Here is a 14,801-nt window from a genome sequence, read left to right as displayed (position 1 = left end):
CTCCAGGAATTCCTCTAGGGATTTCTCCAAGAATTTCTCTAGGGATTTCTCTAGGAATTCCTCTAAGGATTGCTCCAGGAATTCCGCCAGGAATTTCGTCAGGGATTCCTCCAGGAATTCTGTCAGGGATTCCTCCTGGAATTCCGCCAGGGATTCCTCCAGGAATTCTGCCAGTATCAAATGATTTCTTAATGGAATTTTTTTTTAAGAATTTATAAAGGGATATCTAAAAAAATACCGAAGGAATCTAAAAGGAGTTATTGTAGAAATTTACAAAGAAATTCTTAAACAAATTCCAATGGAAATATCAGAAGGAATTTACAAAATACTTGCTGAAAGAATTGTCAAAGAAATTGCCGAAACAATATAAAAAATACACCACAGAAATTTTATTTTTTGTTAGCTGTACTCGACAAACTTTTAGATTAAAATACAAGGTAAAAGTCCTCCATATACTGTTTTTTTTTGATAGCATGCTTCTAAGTTGAGTTTTCCAATCCCTGCCTGAGACCTCCTGGTATCTCCTAAAACCCCCAGAAATGCCCCGGAGACCTGCTCGTACCCCCTGAACATTCCTGAGACCACGTGAAGAGCCCCAGAGATCCCCTGACGCGCCCCAGAGGCCCTCTGGAACCCCCTGAAACTCCCTGAGACTCCTTGAGTCCCCTTGGAACCCCCTGAAAGCACCTGAATTTCCCTGAACAGTCCCTGAGACCCCTTGAAGCGTTGTTGAGGCCTTTTTTCCTTCTGAAACGCCCCTGAGACCTGCAGGTACCACGTCAAAACCCCCTTGGACTCCATTAAGACGCCCCTGAAGCGCCCTAGAGTCCCCCTGGAACCCCCGCTACATCCACAGAGACGGCTTCAAACGTCTTTGAGACCACATGAAACCTCTCTGAAACGCCCCTGGTCTCTGGAACACCTTGGTGCCCCCTGACACCTGCTGTATTGCTTCTGAGACCTGCTGGTACCCCCCTTGGACCCCCTTCAAATGGCTCTGCGCCATACAGACCCCTTGGAACCCCCTGATACCCTCGGAAACGCCCCTGAGACCTTTTGAGACCCCTAAAGCCCTCTGAGATCCCCTGAAACGCTCCTGAGATCTCCAGGTATTTCTGCGACCCCCTGAACAGCCCTTGAGACTCCCCAAACGCCCTTGAGACCCCCATGAAGCCCCCTGAGATCTCTTGAAAGGCCTGCCTGAAAACCCATTTGGGACCGCCTGAAACCCCCTTAGACTCCCTTGAAACGCCCCTGAGGTACCCCATAGACCCCCTGAAACTCACTATACAATGATTTACATTTTAGCAGGGAAAAACTTCCTATCTCTGTTATCGTTAATTTTAGGCGAAGTTGTTTGCATTTGATTGCTGCATCTTTTCCAAAAATTTTTGGATAAGGGTGGTCCTCGTCTTAACTCAAATCTGGAATAAAAGTTTTTCAATTTTAAGACATATGCGATTGAGTTCTTTGCTGTAGAATTCGATCGCTTATGGCTGAACTTTTTTTTTTCAGATTGGAATTAAAACGAGAGCTATCTTAATCAACAATTTTTGCCATTATGCACTGGCACTCTCTGCAAGCTCCCTGAAACCCCTTTGGAACCCCCCGAGGCTCCCTGGAAACTCCCTTGAACCCCCACTCCTCCTAAAATCTACTGGACCCCCTAAAATGCCCCATAGATCTGTTGAAGCGCCTCTGAGACACCTTAGAATCTCCTGAAGCGCCCCTGAGACGCTCTGAAATTCTCTGCGACCACCTGAAAGGCCTCAGCAACTCCGTGGGTCCCCCCAAAATCCCCCTGGGACTCCCTGAAGAGTCCTTGAAACCCCCTGAATGCCCCTGAGACCTGCTGGCACCGCTCTGAAAACCCCTGGGAATCCCTTGAAACCAGGCTTGAGCGCGCAAAGTGATTTTCATCCGGTTGAATTCATCCCAGTGAATTTCACTTTGAACGCTGCGTGTGATATTTTGACAGTTCGAAATGACATTTAAGATGTTTAAACTTCCTTCTATCAGTTAAGATTGTTGCATAAAAACGATGATTTTAGTGGTACAAATCAAAAGAGCAGAATTTTCATGCGCTTAGTGCAGACAAGCCTGGTTTCAAGGTATTCCACTGGGGCATTTCAGAGGGGTGTCTGCAGGTCTCAGGGGCATTTCAGTGGGTTTCAGGGAGTACCAGGAGGTCTCAGGGACTGCTGCTTGAAACGTCTCTGAAGTGTCCTAGAGACCCGCTGAAACTCACTGGCACTCCCTGAGACCTCTCTGAAACCCCTTGGAACCCCCTGAGGCTCCAGGGGGCCACCTGAAACTCCATTGGAACCCCCCTAAAATTCACTGGGGCCCCAAAAATGCCCCCAAAAATGCCCCAAGTGCCTCTGAGACCCAATTGAATCCCCTGGAGCGCCCCTGACACCCCTTTGAACCTCCTGAAGTCTCCTGAGACCCACTGAAACTCCCTGGGGCTCCTTGATGTGCCCCTGAGACATCCTGAAACCCTCTGAGACCTCATGGGTCCCTATAAAACCCCATTGGAATTCCCTGAAGAGTCCCTGAAATGCCCCTGAATCCTACAAACACCCTTCCGAAAGCCTCTTGGAATCCCTTAAAACCAGGCTTGAGCGCACAAAGAGAATTTCACCCGGGTGAATTCATCCCAGTGAATTTCACTTTGAACGCTGCGTGTGGCACTCCGGTGTGGTTTTTTGACAGTTCAAAATGACATTTAAGATGTATTTCAACTTGCTTCTATCAGTTAAGATTGTTGCAGAAAAACGATAATTTTGGTCATTTACAAATAAGACGAGCAGCATTCTCATGCGCTTAGTGCGGACAAGTCTAAAACACCCCTGAAGCGCCCTGGAGTTCCCTTGAAACCCACTGGCACCTCCTGAGACCTTTCTGAAAGCGCTTGCAATCCCCTAAGGTCCCTTGGGACCTCTGAAATTTCCCTGTACACCCCCCCCCCCCCACAAAATCCACTAGGGCCCCCAAAAATACCAATTTGATCCGTTGAAACGCCTTTGAGACCCCATAGAATCCCCTTGAGCGCCAATGAGACCCTTCTGAACCTCCTGAAGTTTCCTAAGACGTCCTGAAACTCCATGGGTCTCCTGAAGCGCTCCTGAGACACCCTGAAACCCCCTGAGACCTCATGAAAGGCCCCAGGAACCCCCTGGGTCCCCTCAAAAACCTCCTGGGACTCCCTGAAGTGTCCCTGAGATCTCTTGGTACCCCCTGAAATCCCCTGAAATGTCCCTGAGACCTGCAGGCACCCCTCTGAAACCCATTTGGACTCCCTTGAAACCAAGCTGATTTGGTTTCAACGATGATTTTGGTGGTACAAATCCAAAGAGCACAATTTTCATGCGCTTAGTGCGGACAAGTCTGCCTGAAACGCTCCTAAAGCGTCCTAGAAAATCCCCTGAAATCCACTGGCACCCCCTGATTCCTCCCTGAAATCCCTTGGAACCGCCTGAGGCCCTCTGGGACCTCTTAAATTCCCCTTGGACCCGCTTTGAAATTCCCTAGGCCCCCTAAAATGCCCCTTAGATCCGTTGAAGTGTCTTTAGGATCTCATAGAATATCTTGAAGAACCCCTGAGACCCCTTAGAACTTCCTGAAGTCTCCTGAGATCCCCTGAAACTCCCTGGGGCCCCCCGAAGCGCCCCCGAGCCACTATGAAATCCCCTGAGACCTCCTGAAAGGACCCAAGAAACCCCTGGGTCCCTCTAAAACCCCACCTGGGACTCCCTGAGACCTCTTGGTACCCCCTCAAACCCCCTTGGACTCCCTTGAAACCAAGCTGTTATGGTTTCAGCGATGATTTTGGTGATACAAATTGAAATAGTAGAATTTTCATGCGTTTAGTGCGGACAAGTCCGCCCTCCCCCTGAAATTCACTGGGACCCCCTTAGTTCTCCCTGAAATCCCTTGGAACCGCCTGAGGCTCCCTGGGACCTCTAGAGTTCCCCTTGGACCCGCTTTAAAATCCCCTGGGCTCCCTAAAATGCCCTTTGGATCCGTTTAAGCGCCTCTCAGACCCCATAGAAGCCCCCTGAGACCTCCTGGTACCCCCGTAAAAACTCCCGGGAACCCCCGAAACAACCCTGCAAACTCCCTTCGCTCCCTGAGGGCATAAAAAGGTCCTTAAGAAGAGGTTTTAGTGTATAAACATGTCCCATTCTATTCAAAACTAACAGTTTCATTGCAATTCTGAAGGTTGTTGCCCAATGGCCATACGGTTGAGTGCGAAATTCGTCATTTGTCCAGAAAACGGAAGCAAAACTCGTATTATCCTCAAAAGAAAATGCAAAACACCAATTGTCGGCCTGTGTGTATACTACAGCTGTACTTTTCTCCAATAAACTTTGGGTGCACTCACATTTGCTTATGACACACAACGCATACCCAGTCAGTGGTGCGAGTGGAGAATTCGCGACACCCCTTGCACACCCGGAGCCGGCAGGACCGGCACGGCGCCCCCCGGTTGATGATCCGGCCGAGCTCCGAGCCGCACCGGGAGCAGGACCGGGCCGTCGCCGCCGCCGCCGACGACGACTCGATATAGGTCGGCCGGTCCAGCGATCCACCGTGGCCGACGCCGACCATCGCCCGGACGTTGGCCTTCTTCCGCAGCGAGAACAGTTCGGCCCGGAGGAGCCTTGGAGGGGGGATTTTTTTTGTTTGTTTCGATTGTTCGCCGGTTTTCGTTCGGGTGGGTGGGTTGTCGGTGATTTGGTCGTGGATGGGGGGGGGTGGGTGTATTGATTGATGCACAGGGAGTGTTGATTCAGATTGATTTCGGTGCAATGGTGCGTGTTTTTATCGTTTCATGTGTGTGATTGATTCGATTGAGTTTTTTTTTGGTGGTTCATTTTGGTTGTGAACAGAGAGCAGGAAGAGAGAAAAGAAAAAAATAATGATTAGAGGTGTGTTTCGATTAGAATACTGATTAACTGAAAGCATGACTGAAATTCGCTAACGGTAGACAAAAAAGTATAAGAAAAGACTATTAATCTAGAGGTGAAATGCGCCTTATGTACAAAGTGATAATACACTGCCGTCCAGAAGTTTGAGGACACCCATAAAAATACGTCGAAGTGTTCCGTTCTTATCTCTGAGTTTAGCCTTATTTTTGTTCTTTAAAGTCAGCCTTCCAGCTTTTTAATTTTCTCCGAGTACTTCCTCGGTTATTAACCGACAACCTTCACCATCAAATGGATCCATTTTCAATTACTGTATCATCCCAAGTAACATGTTTTAGTTAAATACACTAGAAGAGGTTATTCGAACCATTTTAAAACCAAAATAAAAAATATAAGGTTTTATGACGGGTTTAAAAACCTCTACAAGACTAATTGGTCATCAAAATGTTACTTGGGATGTGCAGGCACGAAAGATACTCTTTTCTCACAGAAGTCACGACATTTCCGGTTGCGAAACCGACCAGGAATCGAAACCAGATACTTTTGCTGAATCAAGTATCTCAGAAATACGAACAAAACACTCCCACAAATATCCTCACCGGTTTTATCTTTTGAGTGGCAGTATAGCTCCGACGAAGTCATACCAAGTTCCTACACATAGAGAGTGAGAGCAGTAGTTCAGGTAATCAGAGTAGGAGAATAGATACCCTAGATGGATACAGTACCGTAGCGTATAGGAAGAGCACTAGAGGTAGAGAGCTGTGATATGTGTGTGACCTAGTGCCATTCACTTCTACCGGCACTTCTACCGGGGGGCTGCAGGGAACTTGCCACCGTACTCTACACCGTTACGTGTCAATCAAACTTCAACGCTCTATGAATGTGGTGTATTTATTGTGCAGGTAGATAGGTGGTACATGTAACTAGCTATCATACGTGTGTGTGTGTGTATGTCTGTGCATGGTCGTCGGTGGTTTTTAGAAGGCAACTTAGAAATTAACTTGCCGCTGCTGGTGTGTATTGGATAAACATTTAACTCCTTCGCCGCCCGGCGGGCGGATGGACGGACAGACAGACAGACGAGCGCGAGCGCGCGCGGGTGACGACGACTTGTCGGAACTGCTCTGCGGGACTCTCGTGGGAAGTGAAAAGTATACTTTTATTACCCCCTTGCTGTAGGCCGTTCGTTGGTGTGCCATTATTATTAGTGACATGCTAACTACAATGTAGCTCATTTTGGGGGTTCGTTGCTTCCATCACCCTCGTATGATGGGTCTCTCGACGTGGAAGGAGGCTTTTGTGGGAGCTATTTCACGAGACTTGGGAAGGTTTTGACTACTGTAATTAGTATTCTGTGCAACGGCACTATTTCACGATGCTCTATGCTTCATAACATAATCGTCATTTCTGATAAACAGTTTGTTTGCCTTTCTCGTACACCAAAGTGTATTAATTGAATGGCTATATACTCAAAAAACGAGTTTTCGATAGACGGCTGGGAGGGTCAAGCCACATATACCAATCAACTCAGTTCGACAAATATATATTATGTCTGTATGTGTGTATGTATGTCTGTGCGCAAAAAAAGTTCACCAACTTTTAAGACACTTCCCATTGGCCGATTTTACGGATTTAGGAATTCGTCTAAGGATTCCTCCTGGAATTTCTCTATGGATTCCTCCAGGAATTCTTCTAGGAATTCCTCCAACAATTCCTCTAGGGATTCCTCCCGGAATTCCTCCTGGAACTCCTCCAGGAATTCCTCTAGGGACTCCTCCAGGAATTTCTCTAGGAATTCCTCTAGGGATTCATCAACGAATTCCTCTAGGAATTCTTCCAGGAATTCCTCTAGGGATTCCTCCAGGAATTCCTCTACGGATTTCTCCAGGAAGTCCTATAGAGATTTCTTCAGGAATTCCTCTAAGGATTCCTCCAGGAATTCGACTAAGGATTCCTCTAGGAATTCCTTTATGGATTCCTTCAGGAATGCTTCTATGGATTCCTCCAGGAATTTCTCTAGGGATTCCTCCAGGAATTGCTCTAGAGATGCTTTTAAGAATTTCTCTAGAGATTCCTCCAGGAGTTTCTCTATGGATTCCTCCAGGAATTTCTCTAGCGATTCCTTCAGGCATAACTCTATTTAGGTATTCCTTCAGGAATTCTTGTAGGCATTCCTCCAAGAATATCTCTAGGTATTCCTGCAGGGAATACTCTAGGGATTTCTCCAGGAATTTCTCTGGGGATTCCTCCTGGAATTTCTCTAGGGATTTTTCTAGGGATTTCTTCAGGAATTCCTCTAGGGATTTCTCCAAGAATTCCTCCAGGGATTTCTCCAGGAATTTCTCTAGGGATTCCTCCAGGAATTCTTCTAGGGACTCCTCCAATAGTTCCTCTAGGGATTTCTCCAATAATTCCTCTAGGGATTGCTCCAGGAATTTCTCTTGAGATTCCTCCAGAAATTTCTCTAGAGATTTCCCCAAGATTTTCTCCAATAATTCCTGTAAGAAATCCTCAAAGAATTCTGCCAGGAATTCCTCCAGAGATTCCTCCAGGATTTCCTTCAGGAATTACTTCTGAATTACCTCCAGGGATTCTTCCTCGAATTCCTCCAGGGATTCCTCCTGGAATTCCTCCAGGGATTTCTCCAGGAATTCCTCCAGGGATATCTCCAGGTATTCCTCCAAGGATTCCTCCAATAATTCGCCCAGAGAGTCCTCCAGGATTTTTTCCAGGGATTCCTTCAAGAATTATTTTAGGAATTTCTCCAAGAATTCCTTAAATATAGCAAAAAACTGCCTGAGATTTACGAGATTTTACGTATTTTTTTAATAGTTTTCAATTAAAAATTCTGTAATTAATTCTAGTTAGTTAAGTGTACATGAGGAACCCACAGCAAAATGTCTGTAAATTACATATTTGGAAAAATATGTGTAGCAAAATTGAGAAAAATCTACTGTGAACGACTTTAGGAGTTCCTGTTTGAGCTACTGGGGCTTTTTTCAAAACATTTATTAAAAAAAAAATTTAGGCGAGATCGAAGAAAAATTCCTAGAAGAATTTCTGGTGAATGTATAAAAAAAATACTGCCGAGCATGTTGACGATATTCTTGGGAAGCATGTTGGTGAAATTGGTGGACAATTTTCAGACAAATCCTTAAAAAATTTGAGCAGCTTTGGCCATTCTTTTGTTAATTCTTCCGATAATCGCTTTGCAATTTGTTAGATATTTTTTTTCATTTTCAGCTATACGTTTGGAAATTCGATCAGCAATGGTTGGGAGTTTCTTAGAACATTGCTTTGTAAATTTCTTCGGCAATTCCTTATGAACCCTTTCGGCAGTTTCTTTGGGAATTTATTAAACTATCTCTCAGCAATTCTTTAAAATATTCTTCGTTAATTCCTTATGAATATTTCTTCCAATGGAGGCTGCTTCGGCAAATCTTCTAGGAGTTGATTCAGATTTTTTTTTCAATTTTGAGAATTATCTTGGGAATTCCTTAGAAGCAATGCTTTTAGTACTCCATCGGTAATTCAGAAATTTCGCAAGAAATTGCTTTGGACATTTATTTGGTTATTACTTTGGAAACTTCTTGGAAAATCCCTTTAAAAATTGATCTGGTAATTTCTTTGGGAAACGTAATTTTCATTAGCAATTGTTTCGAAAACATCTCTAGGATTTTCTTTGCCAGATTATTTTGAGACTTTTCATAAATAAAAAAAAAACTTCGGCCAGATACCACACACACTACCCCTTTTGGAGTCTTCGCGGTTTATGGACAAGCCCTTGACGAATTCTTTCGGTAATGATTTTAACAATTTCTTTGGCAAATACTTTGGAACTCTTTCGACAACTTCTTCATCAATACCATTGAGAATTCTTCCGGCAATTTCTTTGAGAATATTTAGTTCATTCATTTGCAAATTTCATCGGTAGTTCTTAAGCTAACACATCCTGTGAGAACTCATTTGACAATTATATTGCGAATTGCTCAGTTATTCTTCTGGAAATTACTTCGACAATTACTTTGGTAATTTATTAATTTATTTCTTCCTCGTTTTTTTTGGAAATTCTTTAAAAATTCAGCAATTCTTCGGAAGCCGCTTCGATAACTCATTCAGCAATTTCCTTTTTAATTCCTTCCATAATTCTTTAAAAAAAAAATTCTCGGATTTTTCTTCGGAAACTTCTCTGGAATCATTTCGACAACTCCCTTGGGAATAGGTTCTGCAATATCTTTGGAAATTGATTCAGTAATGCCGTTGGAATTTTCAAGCAACTCCTTTGGAAACTTCTTCGGCAATTTTTTTAGGAAATTATTGTGACCATTTCTTAATTCAATGCTGCCTTCATTTATTTTAGAAGGTCCTTAGACAATTTCTCTGTTTTTTTTTTCAACAATTTCTTAATAAGTGCATTCTTGAATGTCTGTAGCTGGCGAAAAATAAAAATTGAATTTCAGAAGTATTTTTCAAAGAAGTTGCAGAACAAATTTCATAAGAATTATCAAATGAATTTTTAATGGAAATTTTGGAAGTTTGTTTGCCTTTCTCGTACACCAAAGTGTACTAAATGGCTAAATGTTCTCTCAAAAAACGAGTTTTCGATAAAAGGCTGGTAGGGTCAAGCCACATATACCAATCAACTCAGTTCGACAAGTATAGGTGATGTCTGTATGTGTGTATGTATGTCTGTGCGCAATAAGACACTTCCCATTGGCCGATTTTACGGATTACAGCTCTAATCGAACCGGAATTTCACCGCATTGTTTGCTATTGAAAATGGTCCGGATCGGTCAAGGCGTTCCTGAGTTACGGCCATTTCCGTTTTCTAGCTTTGACTACCTAGATAATCGGAAATGAAAAATATGCGACATATAAAACTTTTACATGTTTTACGGGTTTTGTCCACTTTTTATTTACCTTGCTGAGGTAAATTTCATAGGCAACGTACACAAAACTTTGTGTGTATCACAAGAATATGAAAGTACTCAGATGGTTTCTTCGGCGAAGTTGTTTGGTAGGTCAGTGGCTTACGGGCGGCGCTAGTTACAAAATATTGAAAGCATTGGAATTTCTCCAAAAGTTCTCAACAAGCTGTAACTTTTTCCTTTCGAACATCATTTAGTTGAATCAAATCTTTTTCAAAGACCAATGTACTAGTTATAAATGTTCGAAATTTAATTGAATTTAGTACAATAAATCATAAGATATAGTAGTTTAATTAATGGCAGTAAAATTAGAAGTGTTTTGCTAGAAACGCTCTAACTTTGTGTAGAGTTGACCAATTAAGCCCAAATTTGTACCATTTATAGCTAACTAACTGAGAACTACTAGTATTCACTAGCATCCAAACTTCATAGAAAATTACAACTTATTGAAAATTTTTAGAATGCAACTAGCGCCGCCTAGCTGCAGAAACTTGAACCAAACGATGATTATTCTGAAAGCCCTTGATCTACCAAACAGTATTGCCGAAGACACCATCTTTCTACAAAATCAGGATGCTGAAATATGCGAAATAAAAATTTGTTTGCTCTCTAGCGTCGCCTAGCGGTGGAATTTTGAATCTTAAGTCTTATAATCTGTTAGTCCTTGACCAGCCAAACAACTTTGCCGAAGAAACCAACTCTCTAAGTTATAAGGATCCTGAGATATATGAGGTGAAAATTTCGATAGTGTCACATCTGTTTGTCTGTGATTTATGTGATATCTTAATAAACCGATTGCAATGAAATTTTGACGATTCATCACATATATAATGGATTCTGGAAAACATTTGACTTTGATTTGAGAATATTTGATGCACCTTTCGAAAAGTTACAGCTAGTTGAACATTTTTTGAAAAATCAAAGTTTATCCCCTGTATAAAACTGAACCAAATTCTATCATGCGCCAAATCAACTGGCGCCGAATTTTGTAAACTTTAGCATGGTTGCCACGATGTCGGCCAAAAATTCAAGATGGAGACCTAAAATCCAAGATGGCGGCCCACAACTAGAAGAGGCGGCTATTTTAAGGAGTTCAGGGCTCTAAAACCGAGCAATATGGGCTTATTTGGTATGGTTCTATGACAAAAGGACGAAGGTAAAAAGGTTGAAGGTCATAAGGTTGACGGTCAAAAGGTCGAAAGTACAAAAGGTCGAAATAAAAAAGTAACTAGGACAAAAGGTCGAAAAACAAGTGGTTAAAAGGTCGAAATGAAAATATAACTAGGAGAAAAGGTCGAAAGGTCACTGGGTCAAAAGATCGAAAGGCTGTAAAAAAAATACTAGGACAAAACGTCGAGAGGAAAAAGGTTGAAAGAACAAAAGTTCAAAGGCTGTAGTTAGTAATACAACTGAAAGAACCAGGATTCGTTAGGTTCGAGAAGCGGATTTCAAATTTATTCAAGTACCTGCAGTACGATGATGTTCGCCATAAATATTTTTCATCACTGCACTTAGTCGGAAATGTCAATCGGCGACAACATTAAATATCCATAACTAATCAGCATTAGCAATTTATATAGAAAAATGTCATGACATTTTTTTCATGAAATTCTGCGACATTTTCCATCCCTGGTAGCAACTGGCGAAAACTTACAAGAGCCGGGGCTGGGATCGAACCCATGACCTTCCGTTATGAAGTGAACCTGTAACCACTACGCCACGGGCTCCGGCATTTTAATAGATCTTTGAGGGAGATCTCTTTGGAAATATCTCAAGTCAAATTAAAAATAACCGCTATTCCGTCAAAAAACATTACTAGAACGAACAGCCCATTTTTCAAAGAAGGCAAAATTACGTAGGTAACAGTAATGGTAATCACGCCTATAACCGTAAATATGTTACTCCAAAGAACTGCCGTTGTTCAAGAGGATGATATATGTTACACAATAAACCAGTACCAGTTGATTTATTACACAATGCCCAAATTAAAGGATCGATTTCCGTTCGGGACGGGAAATGTTGTCGAATTCCTGGGTTTAGTGTAACATTGTGCTTGTTATACAATATACAAGATAACGCAATGGCAGGCGAAGAAAGCCCTTCATTTTGTAACTGTTTTTTTTTTTTTTTTTTTTTTTTTTTTTTTTTTTTTTTTTTTTTTTTTTTTTTTTATAGAATGAGAAAATCTGCAACAGATACCCAAGAGGTGGTACCTCGGGTTATGTGGGGATCGACCCACTAAAAACTCATTCTCTCTCTTCTTTACCTTCGCGGTACGCCCGTTAGGGATGACTTCGAAAAGGGGGGGGGACCGTACACACAGCACAAAAATTCTTGTAATATCACATCATTTTCGATGCACATCAGTCATGTCGTAAAATTGATGTAAAAATTACAACCGTTCTACGCAGCAAATCAGCCGCCGCAGCTTGAAAGTGGGTCTAGCAATCGCTAGAACCGGAACGATTGATGAATCATATATAAGTAAAATATTGGCATGGATTCGTACACTGATCCGTTGATTGTGAGCCGTATCCCTTGCCTCTCGGCTATTTCACAGAGTTAGAAGGACGGTGATAAATATGATACTGCTTCTAAATATCCATTGAAATGGGTTTGTTGACACTTTCCTGTGCCAACCAGGGTGTACACAGTGAGTGTGATAAATGTTGGAAAACGATGTAACCGAATTAAATTACGTTCAAAAATGAATACATCGCCAGAAATTACGCACCTGGATATTACAAAATTATTTGCTGTGCATGAGTACACTCTAATAGTAAGCGTTCCACCAGCTACCGCCTTAAGTTGTTTACTCTCCCCTGCAGGGCCCTGGAGGCTCGGGTTCTGGCTAGTACTTAAGAGTACTTAGACTACCCGTTGAACTCAAGCTCCTGGATGGCGAAGGGGGGCCAATTCATTTGTAACTGTGGAAGTACTAAAAAAACACTTAGTTGGAAAGATGCAGGCCAAGTTGCAATGATAAACCCGCGAAAAATGTCGCTTTTTGTACTCAGTATTAACGTGGTGCTGACGGTGGTAGTGGCGAACCACGCGAGTTACGGACGGTTCTTTCTAACAGAAGACGATTGAAAGGATTTAAGACCATTTTCGGTCGTGTTTTTCCATTCGACCTTTCGACCTTTTGACCACTTGTCCTTTCGACCTTTTATCCTACATATTTTTTTTTTCATTTCGACCTTTTGAACTTTCAACCTTTTGACCGTAGACCTTTGGACCGTCTACCTTTTGACCTTTCGACCTTTTGACCTTCGACCGTTTGTCCTACAACCATTTGGTATAGAGAAGATGTCCGGAGTTAAAAAAATGGCGACCAGGATATGCAAGATAGCGGCTCAAAATCCAAGATGGCAGCGGTTTAAGGAGCTTTTGTTTCTGAAACCATGCAATACATATGGGTATATTTGATATAGAGAAAATGTCAGGAGTCCGAAAATGACGACCTGAATTTGCAAGATGGCGGCCCAAAATACAAATTGACAGTTGTTTTAGTGAGTTTTAGACTTTTAAGCCATGCAATATGGGTATATTTGGTATGGAGAAGATGTCCAGAGTTTAGAAATGGTGACCAGATTATCCAAGATGGCGGCCCAAATTTCAAGAGAGCGGCTAAAATTCAAGATGGCAGCTGTTTTAATGGGGTTAAAGTTCGAAAACCGTGCCATGTGGGTATATTTGGCATAGAGAAGATGTCTAGAGAGGATTTTTTTTATTATAGTATAAATTGGGCCGAAAGGTCTCAGTTTTTTATGAAACTTTTTCCACAGAGCTCATGGATATATGAACAAAAAAATTGAGAAAAATTCAGGGTTGCCTATTTTCCAGGTAAACTTAGGTGGATTTTTTTTGTTTTTTGTTTCTTACTTTGAAAAATCATAACTCAACATATGAACTAGAAAAAGTTTCCCTCAAAATTTCCACCGTTCAGAAAATTCGTAGAAAAAAGCCGAAAAAACTAAACTAAAAAGACTTACATGGTCATTTTTCAACAAAATTGGCCATAGCTCAAAAACGAAAAAAGTGCATTCCCAAAATTTCAGCGATTAAAGCTTATAAAATACCCTTCCCAAAAATATTTTTTGAAAATTTTCCGCGGGTTCGAGCATAGTTTTTCTGGCTTTTTTAAGAATTTTCTCAACCGTGGAAAATTTTGTATAAAACTTTTTTCAGTTCATATTTTTTTTTTATATCTGAGAAAATTTGCTTTTCTTTTCTAAAAAACTTTGTTTCTACGATGCCTCGTTCTTGAGTTATGATTTTTCAAAGTAAGTAGTATCAGGGGAAAACAAAAAAAATCCAGCTGAGTTTTCCGGGAAAATAGGCGACCCTGAATTTTTCTCAATTTGTTGATTGTTCATAAATCCATGAGCCCTACCCGTGGATAAAAGTTTCATGAAAATCTGAGAACCTTCGGCCCAAACCCGTACGGTAATAAAAAAAATCCCCTGGAGTCTGAAAATGTCGACCAAAATATACAAGATGGTGGCCCAAAATTCAAGATGGTGGTGATTTTAATAAAACTCCTTAAAACCACCACCATCTTGAATTTTGGGCCGTCATCTTGTATATTTTGGTCGCCATTTTTAGACTCCAGATAGGTGATTTGGCTCTTAAGCCATGCAATATGGGTATATCTGGAATGGTCCACAGTCCAAAAAAAGGTGACCAGACTGTTATGGCATATGGCAGTTCAAAGCCAAAGATGGCGGCCTACAATTCGAGATGGCAGCTATTTTATGGAGTTTTGGGCTGAAAAGCCATGCCTTGTGGGTATAGTTGGTAGGAAAAAAATGTAAGGGGTCCACATATGGCGCCCAAAATGTACAAGATGGTGACCCAAAACTCAAGATGACGGCTGTAGTAAAAAGTTAAAGTCTCAAAATGCATGTTTTTTTGTGTACATACACTCCCGTTCAAAAGT

General features: G+C 41.9%; 1 protein-coding gene across 6 annotated transcripts in view; it reads right to left on the bottom strand.

The window, feature by feature from the left end:
* The window catches only part of LOC109406392 (uncharacterized), a 400,264-nt gene that overhangs the window by 207,150 nt on the left and 178,313 nt on the right, over positions 1–14,801 (bottom strand). For 4 of the 6 annotated variants that reach the window (XM_062847298.1, XM_029867662.2, XM_062847299.1 and 1 more), the window contains exon 3: positions 4,388–4,666. The exons of the other annotated variants lie outside the window; for them this stretch is intronic. In XM_062847298.1, the coding sequence (XP_062703282.1) occupies positions 4,388–4,666 (279 nt within the window). The remainder of the gene's footprint in view (positions 1–4,387; positions 4,667–14,801) is intronic. 6 annotated transcript variants of the gene reach the window in all.

The sequence above is a fragment of the Aedes albopictus genome, chromosome 1, assembly GCF_035046485.1.
Source record: "Aedes albopictus strain Foshan chromosome 1, AalbF5, whole genome shotgun sequence".
Taxonomy (NCBI): Eukaryota; Metazoa; Arthropoda; class Insecta; order Diptera; family Culicidae; genus Aedes; species Aedes albopictus.
This window is presented reverse-complemented; position numbering and strand designations above follow the sequence as displayed.